The following is a 15,700-nucleotide window of genomic DNA, read 5'->3' as shown; positions in this document are numbered from 1 at the left end:
TTATCAACTTAAGTCCCTTAGTTCAGACCCTTTTTTTCCCATCTCAATATCGATGAAGCCGAAGCGTGAATATTATTTGACGCGTGGCAAATGCTTTTTAATCTTAGAAGTATCAGCTTCATCCCTCTGCAGGAGGAGAGGACCTAGGATGAAGCTGTGCAAGCGGTCTAATGAGAAACCATTTAGCTTGGCGGCAAATGTCCAAGAAGCCATCTTATGCAAGACGATATCGCCAATCGGAACACAGAATTTCGGAACGTGGTCTAAACTATTCGATCCCAACATACAGGTCTGCAAGCCACCACGCTTCTATATGTTACGCGCTACGATGCAGTACCTAGGCTAAGTCGTCATATTTACATTGCAGGTACTTCAATTCACAGGCGTCAAACAGAAACACCATTCACCTTGAACCGTAACGGTAGCCATTTGTTAAGCTTAGAATACGTAATATATATCCGAGATTAAATAATACAAACCTGCAAAGTCAGCAACGCGACTATCATTAACCTTTTTTGGGAGGAGAGGAGGGAAAATCCTCGTGGATTTTTGTTAGTTGCGGATACCTATGTACCTTATAAGCATGTGGTGGACCTTCTAAGAACCACAAAGTATAAAACTCAGGCCGGCACATATGTTGTATAACCGTAAGATTTAGGCTATTTAATATTCCTTCTGGAATAAGGGTTTCAAAATCATGTCCCGATCCTACAAATACTTGGAAAGTAGATTGTTTAGTTATTCCTGATATAATCTATGCTTGTTAGAAGCTAACCTTACTTCCTAAGTAGTATATAACTAGTATAAGTTATAGCTTCCGGTATTCGTTGACATTATTATGCATCCGAGTTACCGATACCCACTGAAACCCCAAATTTGCACGTATGCAAGTTTATTTGGCTCGGGTCAGCGGCACCACACGCTACCTCAGCAGATGCTACTATAGGTGGTTCAGTTGGATGCGCATGTCATGGGCAGGATGTCTGATTTGACGCTGACTATCTTTACCAATAACTCGGGACGACTAGGTAGACATGCCATGTTCTGTATGTCTCTCGATCCCGGACATAACCCGGTACTGCCAAGTATTGGCTCCGGATTTCGAAACATGGTTTAATCGCGGTAGAAATAAACTCAAAGTAAGCAATTTTCTCAACTCAAATAACTCCAATATCAATTCATTTGTCGTAGTCTATGCGCATGAGCTATTCACCACGCCGTGATATCTTCTACTTCTACTTCTGCCTCTCCGAAAGTGCTCGATTTAGTTATCCGACCGACGTTAGCTGCCTCCACGTGCTCGCCTTCTTTATTCATAATGTCCGGCAGCGTCTCGTGTAAGAACTCTAGGATATACTTGTTGACTTGTTCGAACTGCAACAGAAAGGCATCGTGGCCTTCTTGACTGTCTATCTTCTCAAGCCGGGCATTCTTGATGTGCTCCGCTAACTCTTGTTGCTCAGCAAATGTGAAGAGCCCGTCACTTTCAATCCCCAAAACTAAGGTGGGCTGCTCAATGAGAGCGAGTGCCTCGGCGACGGTACTAGCGCGGTATCGAGAAACATCGTGCGTGTCTAGTTTCCGCGTGATCGCAATATAACAGTTACTGTCAAAGCGCTTGACAAATTTCCCGCCTTGGTAGCGAAGATATGACTGAGCTGAGAAGTAGGTTGTGGTTGGCAACGAATTACTTTCAGTAGAAATGTCTGTCTTCGGGCCGGAGAATTGGGGATCTAGTGATTGACCATTGGTATCATTATGAATGCCCGCATCGGCCTCACTGGCGTGGCTATTGTTCCTTGATAACCGAGTTGTCTTGTGCCCATCATTGTGAATATGAAAATGAGCCTCGGATGGAGTGCTCGGGCGGGGTCTTTCCCTGATGGTTTGGCGCCTAGCCGGGTCTGGGATATTGCGCCCAAACCGTGCCTCAAAGGAATTCCGACTCCGGTAGGTCAAAAGGGCGGACATACGGGCGGCTCCAAGGCCGGTCGTAGGTGGATCGGAGAATGAGTAATATCCATCATCATACTTTGGGTCCGCATATATGCTCTGTCGTTGGGCTTCGCCCCAACTAATTCCCCAAGCGCTATGGCGGCTTGAAGTAGCGATCGGAACAATACTCCGAACATAATCCTTGCCGAAGTACGCCCACTCAAGCACAAGCATACCGCCCATGGATCCACCGATGACGGCAGCTACCTGGCGTACGCCTAGGTCGTCGAGAAGAAGCTTATGCAAACTGTCTCAAGTCAGAAGTGAAGATGGAGTTCGGCTGGGTTCGACCTACTTGACATCGTCTCTTATTGTGGTAAGAGGAAATTCGGGGCCGTATCTCTCGTTGTTCGGATCGCCATCCTTGACGGTTACTGGGCTGGCCGTGCCATAGGGGCTACCTAAACTGTTCATACAGACAATGAAGAATCTAGAAGTGTCAAATGCCCGGCCAGGACCGCCGAGAAGAGGTCCCCACCAATCGCTAACATCAGCTGAGCCCGTCAAGGCATGACAGATGACCATAGCATTGTCTGCATTCGGAGACAGCTTTCCTCGCGTTGTATATGCCAATGGCACATTCTGTAGAGTAACTCCAGACTCGAGAGTGAAGCTTGGAATAATGGCAATTTCCTGGTCTGGAATCAGACTCGCGAATGGGTTCTCAGGTTGCTGCTGAGTTCTTTCTTCCAAGTATTCAGTCACTGCTCTATACCATAAACGCTTGGGAGTAAAGGGAGTAAAGAAGCAGCTGCATTAAAAGCACGCAAATAGAAACCACGATAAGAAATGAATTCTGACTGACCATATTTAGGCTGCTTGCCAGTAATAGCTTCCTGTGTCATTTTGTCGTATGACAGATAATTCTGTATGTATAATAGTCTGATAGACGTATAATAGGCAAGAGGAAGATATATTAGGTACAGAATAGAGGTAAGAGGTACCTATGTAGGTAGTTAAACGAATAATAATTCAAGACCGTATCAATCTCTCGTATACGTTACGATATAATTCGCTAGGTAATCCGTTTCTGGGAGATGTAACAAGATCACTGCGTATGTTTTATATGGTTATCTGTATTTATACCAGATTTGATTCGCACGTCATTCCGTTACATGCGCAAGATGCAGATGGTGTTCAATGATGACTCCCACTCTAGATATCGGGGGTGTATGTACCTGACGTAAGGAGGGAGATACCAATAAATTTTCGCTTATGTAAGTATGTTCTCAGTGCACGGATGGCGATTTTGCAGGCAGGCAGGCAGGCTGGCCGTTTTGGTAGTGGGTCCGAGCGAGATATGTACTTATGTTAGGTACTTGGGGATGTATTTGATACTTTAGTTAACCAGACAGTACGCAAACAAATCAAAGTTCCTTTTACAATCAATTTACCTACATGCAGCCTTACCTTTTGCAAGCTCTGAGGCTGCGTCGTCCAAAATCCACCACGCGATAGGTAGCTTCTTCATTCAACGCGACCGCCGTCCTGCCGAACGGGCATCATTCCTTCACAGCCAACTCAACGTTCTCCCCTTCTCTCAAAAGTAATCATCTCCCACTATTCACCATTAGCGACCGGCTAGCCATCTATAGGAGGGGTGACGCTGTACAACACTCAAACAGTCACGCTTTCTTTGTTCGCATTCATAGAGTGCTTCAAACTCTTATCATCAATTCATGGTTTTTTCATTTCTCTTACTCGTCACTATTTCTCTGGCAATGCTGCACGGTTATTCCGATTACTTGTCAGAAATCATCGCGGCCCCCTCTAGCAACAATATTCATCTAGGTTTACACTAAGTATGATACGCTGAGGTCTAATTCTCATCGCCTTCTGAACATATCCGCTACTACTAGCCTTTCGGTTTCTAGCCTCATCTTCGATGCCCTTTTCTGTGACATAGAATCTGTCGCACACAATCAAAATGCCTCCAAAGCGAAAGAGGAACGAGCGGCCATCCGACGCTGGAGCAAATCGGCCGGCTCCTCATCGTCCTTCCGACACAAATCTCGCCCAGCATGATCGAGATTTCCAAGATAGTCCTTCATCGCAGAATCGCCGTGCATCAAGCGGTCGCAATACAAGGAGAAATGCCGACCGTCGCGATTCGTCAGGCAATCAACTAGCCGCTACAGGTCATCGAGGCCCCGTCTCTCCATCAACTGTTCGACCATCTAGTTCATCGTCGCAGGCTGCTCCACCTACGATACCCTCTACGCCATCCGCTCCTCCCCAATCTAGCCAACCTCGACCTCCCATTCCTTCCAACTATAACTTCGCTGTATTAACAGAATCGCGACTCTCCACGTGGCAGCAGAAAGGCCGCCAAGATGTTGTTGAGCATGGCATCAAGTCTCGTAACGACGAAGACGTTGAAGAAATCTCAACTATATCTCAAGAGTTCACACGTGCTGTTCTTGAAGGGCGCCTTAACCCAACCGACGCAGGAATTTGCGTAAAACAAATCCTCGGGCCAGCGGTCGAGAATGCCGATGGTCCTGGGTTTGGTTTTGATGCACAGAGACTATTCCTCGACACGCTTTCAATTTTCATCGATTCTGAGGATGGTGCATCCAGGCCACAACTACGGGACTTTGTTGCTGCCACGGAGATATCTCCCAAGATTTTGCGCGAAGTACTGGACGCACCAGCCTTACAGCAACTTGGGTTAATCCGTGAAACCTTCGTCAAATTAGGCATCAGATATGCCACGAATCAACTGTACCGACAAGCCAATTATAACCTGCTTCGAGAAGAGTCTGAAGGATATTCTAAGCTTGCCGCAGAACTCTATCGCACACCGTATTACGCTCGAGACCATCAGGACTTTGCTCTTGTGCAAGCTTGTTGGGAGCGTGTGAAGGGTTTAATTGGAACGTTCGACCTTGATGTTGGTAGAGTTCTGGATGTTGTCATTGACGTTTTTTCCGCAACGATGCTAAGAAACATCGTATTTTTCTCGAGATTTTTGCGAATTAGTTCTTGGTGGCCTCGCAATCAGGTCGAGCATTCTGAAAGGGTGTTCGCAGGCGGCCTACCAAAATGGGCTTTGCCACAATATGAAAACGCCAATCCCGAGGATCTCAAAGCCGAGCTTGTCGAAAGGTGCTATCAGCGTGACCTGGCGTTCTGGGATAGAGCTCGAGAAATTCACTTGGATGCCTTTTTTGAGCTTGGTGGAAGACGTGTTGAAGACATCGATCAATACGACTCTACGGAAACTACTTCTGGTCCTAACGCGAATAACGACTCTAGTCTCGATTGGATAAAAACTACGAAGACCCTTCCACCATGCGGCAATAAGATAGCTGCACAGTTATTGGGCTTCAAATTTCGATTCTATGCGTCCGACGCTCGAGCTAAGCTCGAAGCACTACCAGCGAATCTGTACTATCTTGCTGCCTTCTTCATTAAAATTGGGTTTATTTCTCTGCCTGATCTTTATCCTCACCTCTGGCCGAGCGATACCCAGATGGAAGCCTTGAGGGAACGACGAGAAAAGGAGCTCGAGGAAAAAGAGTTACTTAAGAGACACGGTAACGAGCCAAACGCTCTCCTTACAGCTGGAGCTCTTACCGATGACACCTTACCAACCTCTTCCAAACTACGGGAATCTACGGTTGCGAATGGTGACGGCAACGAGCAAGATGCGAATACTACAAAGGAAGACGACGAGACGAGTCTGCCCGACCCACAAGAGGCTCATAAGGCAGATCTAGTAACCCACTTGTTGGTTGTGGGTGCCATCCCTGAAGCTTTATTCATCATCGGTCGCTTTCCTTGGCTTCCTGAAGCATATCCCGATGAAATATATCCGGCTCTAAATCGTATTCTACTACATTCCATCAACAAAGTCTTCCAAGAAACCCGGCCTGTTGAGATTCGACCCGTGACCAACCATTCCATCAAAGCAGAACTAGCTCAGGATCAATCTGGGATGACAAAGGGCAACCTAAAGCTTACCGATGGCTCCCCCGTAAAAATTCTGAAATGGCCCCATCCCGACGGTAGCCACAAAGGCATCATCTACCGGTTTTACCTCGACGAATGGGCAGATAACGTTCCTATATGTCAAACAGTCGATGACGTTTTCACGCTCTGCAGCACGCTCCTCAACGTATCCGGTGTTAATATCGGAAGGGAACCTTCTCTAGTCAAGAAGTTAGCCGCCATTGGCGTGAAAAGCTTCTTACAAGACCAGTCGCCAGAAAATGTAGCGCGTTGGCAAGATCTTCTTCGTCGCACACTTGTCCCGTCGCTATGCCTTTGCGATGCCAACGTCGATGCCGTAGGTGCGGTTTGGAATCTTCTTAAGTACTATCCGACACAGGTTCGCTATAATATTTACTCGGAGTGCTATGAAGGGCAAATGTCTCGAATTCCTGCCATGGCTAAAGCTTTCAGGCATGCCAAAGCAGGCACGATAGCTACTTTAAAACGGCTTTCTTACCAGAATATTTCTAGTTCTGCAAAGAAGCTCGCCAAAGTGGCACTGTCGTCGCCCGGTATCGTATGCAAGGTCGCCCTTGAACAGATCGAGGCCTATACCAATCTCATTGAGGCATTTGTAGAGTGCACGAAGTACTTTACGGAAATGGGCCATGACGTTCTTGTTTGGTCTCTCTTGAGCTCACTGGGTGGCAAAGAAAGGAGCAGAACCCAGGAGGCATCTATACTGTTGACCAGTCGATGGCTGCAGGCTCTATCCAAATTTTCGGGAAGGGTCTTCCGACGGTATAGCAATATGGATCCGACGCCCGTCATTTATTACGTGAACGATCAAATCACTCACGGGAACCCCACCGACTTAATAATTCTGCGGGAGCTCATCACTTCCATGGGCGGAATTGTCTCGGACATTGATTTCACGGACGCCCAATTATTCGCCCTGAGCGGTGGTGAGGTTCTACGACGCCAAATGCTGGTTAGTTTAGGCGATAAACGGTATGAGTCCGCTAAGAGTGCTGCTCGTCTTATGAAGGCTTTAGTACAGACGGATCTCGCTTGTCGACTCCTAACAAATATGGCCCAGTACCGACAATCCGCCATCTATCATCTACCGGAGAATGAAACACATATCAAGTACTTGGCAACCGTGATTGACGACTCACAGCAAGCTCTCGTTCAATATGTAGAGCTGCTGCGAAATAACCTAACCCCCGAGCAATTCGATGCACTTATACCTAACATCCCACGGTTGATGACGGATTTTGGCCTTGACGCTAATCTTGCCTTTATGATAGGCCGAGCCAGTCTCCAGTATTTCATGATGGGTCCTGGAGAGAAACTCTCTGTTGCCACCTCCGAATCAACGCCAGATGCAGAGACCGATTCATCCAATGAAGCAAAGGCCAATGATGGTGCACCGGTCACCGTTAGCCAAGACGGCGAGGATCATATGGCAGTGGACGCACCGGATGTAGATGAGGCAACTCAGCCTCAATTACCACCAGCAGTAAACGGTCAGAAACCTGACCGGTTCTTAGAAGTACTCAGCCCCATCGTCAACGCTGTTCGAACTATATTCCCTGCAGAAGTATGGGACAAAATCAATCCCGAATTCTTTGTGCTTTTTTGGTCTCTGCAGACGGGAGATCTCGTGGTACCGATGAACAGTTATGAAGCCGAGATTACCAGGGTAGAGAAACAGTATACCGAATTAAAACGAGAACGAGGCGATATGAGTACCAAGAAAAAGTCCCTTGATGCTCTTATCCAGCTTAACAAGGATCTCTCCGCTGAAGCTAGTACTTGTCACGAACGAGTGAGCAAGACCAAGATATTACTTATCAAACAGAGTCCACGATGGTTTGTCTCATCAGCAAAAGCAGAATCTATTGCTGATACATTCATCGAAGAATGCCTCATCCCGCGAATTTTACTATCGCCTAGCGATGCAGACTTCTGCCACCGAATGATCCGGTTTATGCACTCGAGTCGAGTGCCAAATTTCAGGCTCATGGACTTATATGACCGATTCTTCGGTGTAAATAGGCTGCGTCTGATGATATTCGGCTGCACGGTTCGGGAAGCCGAATTTCTTGGCCATTTTATTAAGCTTACATTGGGCGACCTTGCAAAGTGGCACAAGGATAAGGATATATACGCCAAAGAAGCAATACAGAACGGGAAAATTGGGTTTGCAACAGCCTTTGAAGCCAATGGTAAACCAACAGCATTCATGGAACACGACCAATTTCGCGATCTTCTCTGGACATGGCATCGGAACTTAGCTACAGCTTTACGAGCCTGTCTTACTGGGACAGAATGGATGCATATCAGGAATGCCATCACAGTATTGAAGGCAGGACTCGAGCACTTCCCTGCTGTTGACTTCATGGGTCGGCAATTCCTACAGATACTCGGAAAGATTGCAGAACGTGAAGATGCAACGAAGAATGGAGGTGACGATGGACATAGTCACAGGGTGGACCTCTCAGTCACTGCGAATACCGCAACTTCAGCCCTCAAGAAGTACTCACATAAATGGGTCATGGTCCAGGCTTTTCGGTCTAATACGGTAAGGTCTCGCCGTCATACTGGGAATCATACGAATGCTAACTCTACCACAGAGCGGTGACCCTGCAGAGGATAAAAAATCAGCGGAGCCTACTAGACCCGGCCAGCCAGGTCTCCGGCCAAATGCGCCAGACTTCAAGCCTACCACGACAGGGTAAGTTTAGTTCTGCTTAAGAATAACTAAATATTTGCCTAATATATTAGCAGCATGCCAACGCGGATTAGGGCAAATGCCGAAGAAGAAGACGGCGAGGTAAATGACGTGAAAGCATCGGTTGGTGCCGAATCTACTAAGAAAGATGCGAATTCTCGGCAGCATACACCTACCAACAGGGATACTCAAAAGCCAACAGCCGCTCTTCAAAAAACCGACTCGAGACCAATTCCAAGTCGATCCTCGACTCCAAGATCTATACCTCCTGCGCCGCCTGCTTCGGTATCCAGCCAAAGGGTAGAGTCGTCCCGTCCATCAACTCTGGCCCCTGCTCCCGGACTGCCTAGCCGACCAGAAGTGCCATTTCCCGCACACTTCACGCACGACAAATTTGGGCAAATTACGACTTCTACACATCCTCGCGATCATAGAGAGAGCAGGGATCCAAGAGAGGTGCGAGTTGTAAGGGATCCGAGAGAGCTACGTGATTCTAGAGAATTGAGAGACCCTAGAGATCAGAGGTCGTCGTTCCGAGCTCCAGATGATTCACGTTTAGCTCGAGTACGAGACCAGCCAGCTGGGGATCGTCGCATTCCTGAAAATATTCCAAGGGAGTCTCCAAGATCTGAGAGAGATCGTTCTTCACACCGACCAGAACCCGGTCGGCGAAACGAATCAAACACTCCCGATCGGGATGGTCGCGGCCCGCGTGACCGCTCCGTGCCTTCAGGCGGTGCCAATCGAGGACCTGATGCAACTAGAGCGCAACGCGACAACACAGTGTCCACAAATCCCATGCCGCCCCCTCCACAGCCAGAGCAGCCAGGCCCAACAGTAAACCCGGAACGCGCACGCCTCATCAACGCAGATCGTCCAGATGAGCGTTCGAATATGGTAAACCCGGCTCGTGCGGCTCTAATCAACGAAGGCAGGCCCAGTAGTCGTCAAGCCAGGGAAGATAGCCGAGATCGTAATAGTTCCCGCCCAGTATCTCCTCGGCGAGATAGCCGTTCGGACCCTCGACCTAACGATCCATCTCGTGACCGGCCTCACCGTACAGATCATCCGCCTCGAGATCATTGGAATGAATCACTGCCAACTATTGGACCAAAAGGCAGTAGGATAATTGATCACGAAGGTGACCGAGGCATAGCCGATAGGTCTCGCGACCCTATCACATTTCAAGGGCCGCCTCATACATCCAGGGGCGATTCTGATCATGGCCGACTAAACAACCAAGATCCGGAATACGGCCGCCTAAGTTCGATTCCCTCGATTAGTGACGCAACTAATCCCCCCGAGGGGCCACGTGGCCGTGGTCGTAACTCAACTCGCGCCCCAGCAAACAACATTCCGGGACGACCAGATCCCAGGTTTCCGAGCAACGAGCCTCACCGGCCTACGTCACCAGACAGACATCACCCTCCTACTGGCCCCGCATCGTCTAGGCCACGTCGAGGTCAAACAGGAGGACAATATGGTCATGGAATTGGTCCGGCTACTTCTCCAACGGCTACTAATCCGTCAACGGGAATACATCCAGAAAGGCTAAGACACTTGAACCCAGGTAGTTCAGCTGGGCCGGTACCATCCCCTCAGCCAACGTACCCAGTTCCTACTCCCAACCCGGTCGCTGTGCATCCAGATCGAATGGGCCAGATTTCAGCATCCCCTTCCGGCTCTCACCAAGGCAATCGTTCTGCCCTACCTCCTTTGCAGACCTCCGATCGAACTCCTATGTCTGGACCGACAAGTCATCGTCAACCGTCTGGAGGCCACCCAGGTCCCTTCGGGTCTGATGCTAACATGATGGCCGCGCCTACGGGACCAGCAAACACTAATGAACGTTCCAGGGCTGGTGGTGGGAGACGGCAGTTATCAGGTATCAACACTATACTTTCTGGGGGAAGCCCCACTGTGCGCTCGAGAGGTTCTCGATCTAATCTGGCTGGATCTGACGCTCAGGTGCTCACGGGAGCATCCCCCGTCTCTACACCTGTCCACGAACGTCCAGATCCTAATTTACTGTTAGGTGAGCGCAGCATGAACGGAGGGGAACGCTCTGGGCGAAATGATCACGAGCGAGGACGAAGGGATCACAGTAATGCTGATCGTTCTCTACGCTCCTCCCGTCGGAGCAGCCGGGACCGCAGTACAGAAAGGGATCAGAGACCAAAGGAGCACCGTGATTACCGAGATCGGAAGTCCAATGCCGGGCTTCCCGGCCATGGAAGAGAAGGCGAGATGGAACCACCGCGCCGATCCGGCCGGGATCCTACGGGTATTGGTAGGGAGCCAATGCCTGGTGCTGGGAGAGGTGATTTGATGGGTAACCCTCGTGATGGGCAGCGAGAGCCGCGTCATCGAGGGGATGGTGGTAGTGGCAGACATGAAGATTATGGACGCGGTCGAGGAGGAGGCGGACCAGGTGGAGGACAACGTGGAGGTGATGATCGTCGTGACTCAAGGGGAGGTGACGATCGAGGCCGTAAGCGTCGAAGCGATGATTTCGGAGGACCCACCGAGAAGAGGCAGAGACGTTAGGACCGGGGTCAGGATGACCAAGCTCAGCCGCGCTATGTGAGATTACCTCGATAAATTTTCTATTTTTTAACTCGACCATGTATTATGAAAAATCAGCTCAGGGGGGCGACGAGCACATAATTCGCAAACAATGGCAGAAACAACAGAGGCATCGTCATTGATTACTACATTTTCATAGCATTCATCTGCAACGGTGTCAAGGGTGATGGACGCGGGAAATTTTTAGCATTTTGACAAACGGCTTCGCCAGGGTTGGTTTTCTTCTTATCGATTTAACGCGAATTAAGGAGGAGGACACCTATCTCCACAGCAAAACAAAACAAAAAAAACAAGCAAGGCAAAGGGGACATCAAACACTATTTAATTCAGACAATTTTCCTTCCCTGCATTTATCGTTCATCCGGGCGTTAAGAGATACCAAAACCAGAATCAGAAACGTTACGCTTAATCTTTTTTATTACTATCTGATGTACAACAAAACAAAGCAAAGCAAACAAGCCGCGCATTATGATACCCCCCCTTCTTCTTTTCCCATCGTCACACCTATGCAATATCGGATTTAAGGTATCCAAGCAGATAGGAACGGGCAGACGTACAATAGAATCGGCACCCGGCGTTCTTGAGGATGAAATGTGAATTGTAGAATATGATTGGGGCTAAGGAATGGGACTAGATTAGGCTTGTCATGGGGAAGATTCTTCCCTAATCGCGTGGATGAATAGATCTATGCGGCATCACGCATCATGAAGACTAAACGCGTGATAAGATTCGCAGAAGTGAAGTAGTATGACCACGCTTCTGTAGCGGACAGACTCTCGGGACACTCCTATGCAATAGAATAAATAAGCCAGACTATGAAGCCCATTCGTTAACACGTAGAAGTAGCAAACGTACCTAAGGTATGCAGCAACAATGCGAGATTTTACGTATCATTTCATTATGCAATCGCAAATACGAAGGTATCTCTATCTATCTCTAAGTCATCTTATCGACTTCCCCCTATCCTGCCATGCCTTGGTAACCAGTCGGCAAAAAGCTACTTGAAGAACAAGTATGATATGATCCACTCCAGTAGAGGGCAAAAAATACAGGCGAAACAGATCATCAAGTTTCGTCTGATCTAAACGGACCAGTTAGACGCCTTGCGCAAAGACTCCTCCTTCAAAATGATTCCAGAACGCCGAAATTCCAAGGCTAGCCCCGTAACCCTAATATGCATTCGCAGAGAAAACGCAACAATATCCTATACTTGTGGCTAGTGTGAATGGTAAGGGTCGTAATTATCTTGCAGTACCCGGCAGAGGTTGATCGCCCCATAGCGCGTTGCCGACGCGAACTTGTGTCGAGGTTCTTGAGCCTGGTCCAGGTCTACCCTGTGGCTCATTCCAGCCCGCTGTGCTTCCACCTTGGCTACCGTACGCTTCATTTGGATCGTATTCGTACCGCGCATTTGCGGCTCCTAAATCGCCTCTAACATCGTCATAGGACGCGTAGCCCGCGTAACCCGCCGGAGCGTTAGGGTAGTCGTAGAATTGTGCCTGACCAGGCTCTGTGTAAGGATCGGGTTGACGCCTTGAAGGATTGGCTGGATTCGGCTGCGCGTGGGTGATTAATCCAGCGCTCTCCTCGGGGACTGGATCACCGGGTTGAACGCCAAACGTATTTCGACGAAATTCGGTGGCGATTGGTAGATTCTCCGTACTCTTCACGCCGGGGCGACCTGCGCCGTACGGTTTCATGGGATAGCTAGTGTCAATATCACCAGACTTTGCCTGATAACTAGGGTCTTCACGGCGGTGCTTAACCCCCACAAATAGCCATCTCATACCACGGCCGAACGCCTTGACGATATCCCATGGGTTAAGAGCGTCTACAAAAGCTTTCAGGCCCATAAAGCCACCCATCTTGACTCCATGCTCGTTTTCGCGGGGGGACGCTCCCTGGGACGGGTCTGAAACCGGGTAGTAGGTCGTTTTAGCGCTTTCGAGATACGGAGTGTAAGGAAACGCCCAAATGTGGAGGATTGAAAAAAGCGCCATCTCGACGCAAAGCATTAGGCTAGGTATACCAACTTTCAGGTCGGGGTAGGAGAGGACGGCGTTCGGATTTACAATATGGAGGGTAGACGTTCCGAGAGAGATGGCGATCGTTTGCCAGAATGACAAGAAGATGACAAGTTTTATAGCCAAGACCTTGAGAAACGGCCTGTGCTCGCTTAGTGGTTCTCGCAGCTGTATGTAAAACTGGATGAGGCAGTACATAGCAATAGTGACCGCTATACACTCGATTCCAATAACCTGTTATAATGTAAGCAAGGCTATCCTTCTCCTTTCGCAGCATGGCGATACATACCCAAATGTGGGCAAAAACGGGACTGTTAGAACTCTCGCAGTACCGTTCAAAATACTGTGTCACAACTGCCGTGATGGTCATGGCGACCCTAATGAAGCAGTAATGGTAGATCCCGATCCAGACTATGTTAAACCACGTCAGACCGCTCTTAGGGGTCCTCCACGGTCCCTTTTCACCACCACTACACTTAGCGAGCCAGGTAATCGGCCATACCCACTCTTGTATAGGGTGCATATTTCGGAAGAAATCCTTCTGCTCGTGTAAATCGGGTGCTACATAATGGCACATGAGGGCGAAGAAGGAGGCGATGGCGAAAGCCTCGTAGCAATCGCTGATGACCTGGAAGTAAACGGCATGCCAGTAGTACCATATGCACAAGAAGGCGGAGGTGGCATAAACCGGGATCATAAACAAGATGCGAATGATACTAACTCAAGTCAGTAAGATCGTACGCCGTCGCTACGGGGAGATAAACATACTGTCGCTGTTCACGGGGCTTGGTGTAGTTTAGGGCATGTTGCCACATCAAATAGAAGCTCACGATAAAGGCGACAATAGTGGCAGCGCCAGAGATGACGAGGGCGAGATCATGGAAGGTCAGAGGTCCGACGATCTTCTCTTCCGATCCGACTATCAAAAACATGTCAGCATTACGTCTTGGCGCCACGATTCTGGGCGATTCTGGGCATGCAGGAACCCCAGATTATGGGTTGGGTATCTCAGCACGTACTTCTCATGTCCTCCAACGTCGAGTTACATGTTAGATTTAGATTCATCGCGCCGACTGTAACTCAATCATCCGTAAGGCGTAGTAGACTAGAAGGTAAGGCGCGGTCGCTGTTCGATCCAACCCTAGAAAATTCTCGTCCTCCACCGGTATTAAATTGATTAGAGGCTACCTGATAAGTAAATTATATGTTCGGGGAATTTCGTGATTGATGCGGCGTATCGATGTCGGGAAAAGGATTCGAGGGGGCTGTGCGTGTCGTTGCGACCAGAAGCGGAAACAGGGGGAAAAGTAGGGAAATGAGCGTCTTCGCGGGTTTATTTACTAAAGAACTGTCGTGTCCGACCGGCGGGTGAGATGTTCTGGCGAGGTGAGATAACTATAATAAAATTGAGGGAGTGTTATACAAGTCGTGTCGACGAAGAAGTAACCGGAAAAATGGATGGGTTCCAGTGTTGGGTAGAGACAAAGAAAAAAGAGATGCTCAGCCCCGTTGGTAGTTGCACGGGATCTGCGAATTCGTGAAGGTTTTGAAATTACAAGCCAAGCCAAATACCGGGAATACGTACTATTTCGAGCAAACGGGGAATTGGCTACGCCAAGGAATACATACGTACTACGGTGATGCACATGTCGCACAGCGGGGTCTACGGTTTGTTACTGGTTCGTTACTGGTTCGATGTCACTGGTCAAGCCGAGCCGGTAGAACCGCAAAAGGAGTGGGTCCTTAGCGCTAAGTCTTACGGTTTCTGCAGCTAAGCCACTAGTCAACACGTAAATTCCCTAAGGGACCAAGGGACTTATATATCAAATGCACGTCGTATCGATATAATTCAATCTTCCAGCTCCATAGTCAGATCTGATAAAGATTAAGTTTAAACAAGCTCAGGTGCGTAAGAAACAAATACATGCACTGCTGCCGTTTCGGTGAGTGTACATGTACTTAAGTACTTATATCCGAAATAATCTTAAATCTCACCTTCGAATTAAAATATTGCTGTTACCTAATCTCACAACCACAGCATTTTATAGAAAGGGGCTGAAGTCTATACATTCCATGTATTCTATCTCACATTTTAAGTCAATGTAGCGCCAGTTCTAACGCTTTCATCGCATTCCTCGGGCACCGCCACGGTCAAAGAATCGTCAACAAGAACCCGAACCAATAGGAGTGTAACTTATAGTTCATAGAAATCCATATAAAATCCATATATTGCTCCCAATCTGTATCATACATCAAGAGTATGCCTTAGGCACAGCCACATTACTGCATGGTTGTTTAGCTGTTAAAGTGTCGGTGATTGGGCTACGGAGTAGTAGAACCGCATACGCGTATATGCACTCCTTTAATAATCCCTCTAACACTTCACTTGAAATTGTCTACCTATCGACTATTACTAAGTTAG

At 48.4% G+C, this 15,700-nt stretch overlaps 3 protein-coding genes across 3 annotated transcripts; 1 reads left to right on the top strand and 2 right to left on the bottom strand.

The window, feature by feature from the left end:
* Positions 1-590: 590 nt before the first annotated feature.
* On the bottom strand, positions 591-3,155 carry F4817DRAFT_327394 (homoserine O-acetyltransferase). Its single transcript, XM_049302024.1, has 2 exons — positions 2,291-3,155; positions 591-2,242 (listed from the first exon to the last, which is right to left on the bottom strand). The coding sequence occupies exons 1-2, from the start codon at positions 2,518-2,520 to the stop codon at positions 1,210-1,212; spliced, it is 1,263 nt and encodes a 420-aa protein (XP_049162538.1). The 5' UTR covers positions 2,521-3,155; the 3' UTR covers positions 591-1,209.
* A 579-nt stretch (positions 3,156-3,734) lies between these two features.
* Positions 3,735-11,855, top strand: F4817DRAFT_242677 (transcription factor/nuclear export subunit protein 2-domain-containing protein). The gene is made up of 3 exons (XM_049299058.1): positions 3,735-8,518; positions 8,571-8,671; positions 8,725-11,855. Exons 1-3 carry the CDS (start codon positions 3,923-3,925, stop codon positions 11,213-11,215), a joined length of 7,188 nt encoding a protein of 2,395 aa, XP_049162537.1. The 5' UTR covers positions 3,735-3,922; the 3' UTR covers positions 11,216-11,855.
* Positions 11,856-12,495: 640 nt separating this feature from the next.
* On the bottom strand, positions 12,496-14,536 carry F4817DRAFT_368129 (DUF300-domain-containing protein; the record flags this gene model as incomplete). The annotated part of the gene is made up of 4 exons (XM_049307208.1): positions 14,298-14,536; positions 14,047-14,197; positions 13,568-13,994; positions 12,496-13,512 (listed from the first exon to the last, which is right to left on the bottom strand). Exons 1-4 carry the CDS (start codon positions 14,341-14,343, stop codon positions 12,496-12,498), a joined length of 1,641 nt encoding a protein of 546 aa, XP_049162536.1. The 5' UTR covers positions 14,344-14,536.
* Between the last annotated feature and the right edge of the window lie 1,164 nt (positions 14,537-15,700).

This window comes from Daldinia loculata, assembly GCF_022478755.1.
Source record: "Daldinia loculata strain CBS 113971 unplaced genomic scaffold F4817scaffold_6, whole genome shotgun sequence".
Classification (NCBI taxonomy): Eukaryota; Fungi; Ascomycota; class Sordariomycetes; order Xylariales; family Hypoxylaceae; genus Daldinia; species Daldinia loculata.
This window is presented reverse-complemented; position numbering and strand designations above follow the sequence as displayed.

Bases quoted from the DNA above. Each gene is read 5' to 3' on its own strand.
- F4817DRAFT_327394 (XM_049302024.1), bottom strand. From the start codon at position 2,520: ATGGTCATCTGTCATGCCTTGACGGGCTCAGCTGATGTTAGCGATTGG. The intron at 2,243-2,290 runs GTAGGTCGAACC...GACTTGAGACAG, and splicing joins ACAATAAGAGACGATGTCAA to TTTGCATAAGCTTCTTCTCG.
- F4817DRAFT_242677 (XM_049299058.1), top strand. From the start codon at position 3,923: ATGCCTCCAAAGCGAAAGAGGAACGAGCGGCCATCCGACGCTGGAGCA. The intron at 8,519-8,570 runs GTAAGGTCTCGC...ACTCTACCACAG, and splicing joins AGGCTTTTCGGTCTAATACG to AGCGGTGACCCTGCAGAGGA. The intron at 8,672-8,724 runs GTAAGTTTAGTT...ATATATTAGCAG, and splicing joins TTCAAGCCTACCACGACAGG to CATGCCAACGCGGATTAGGG.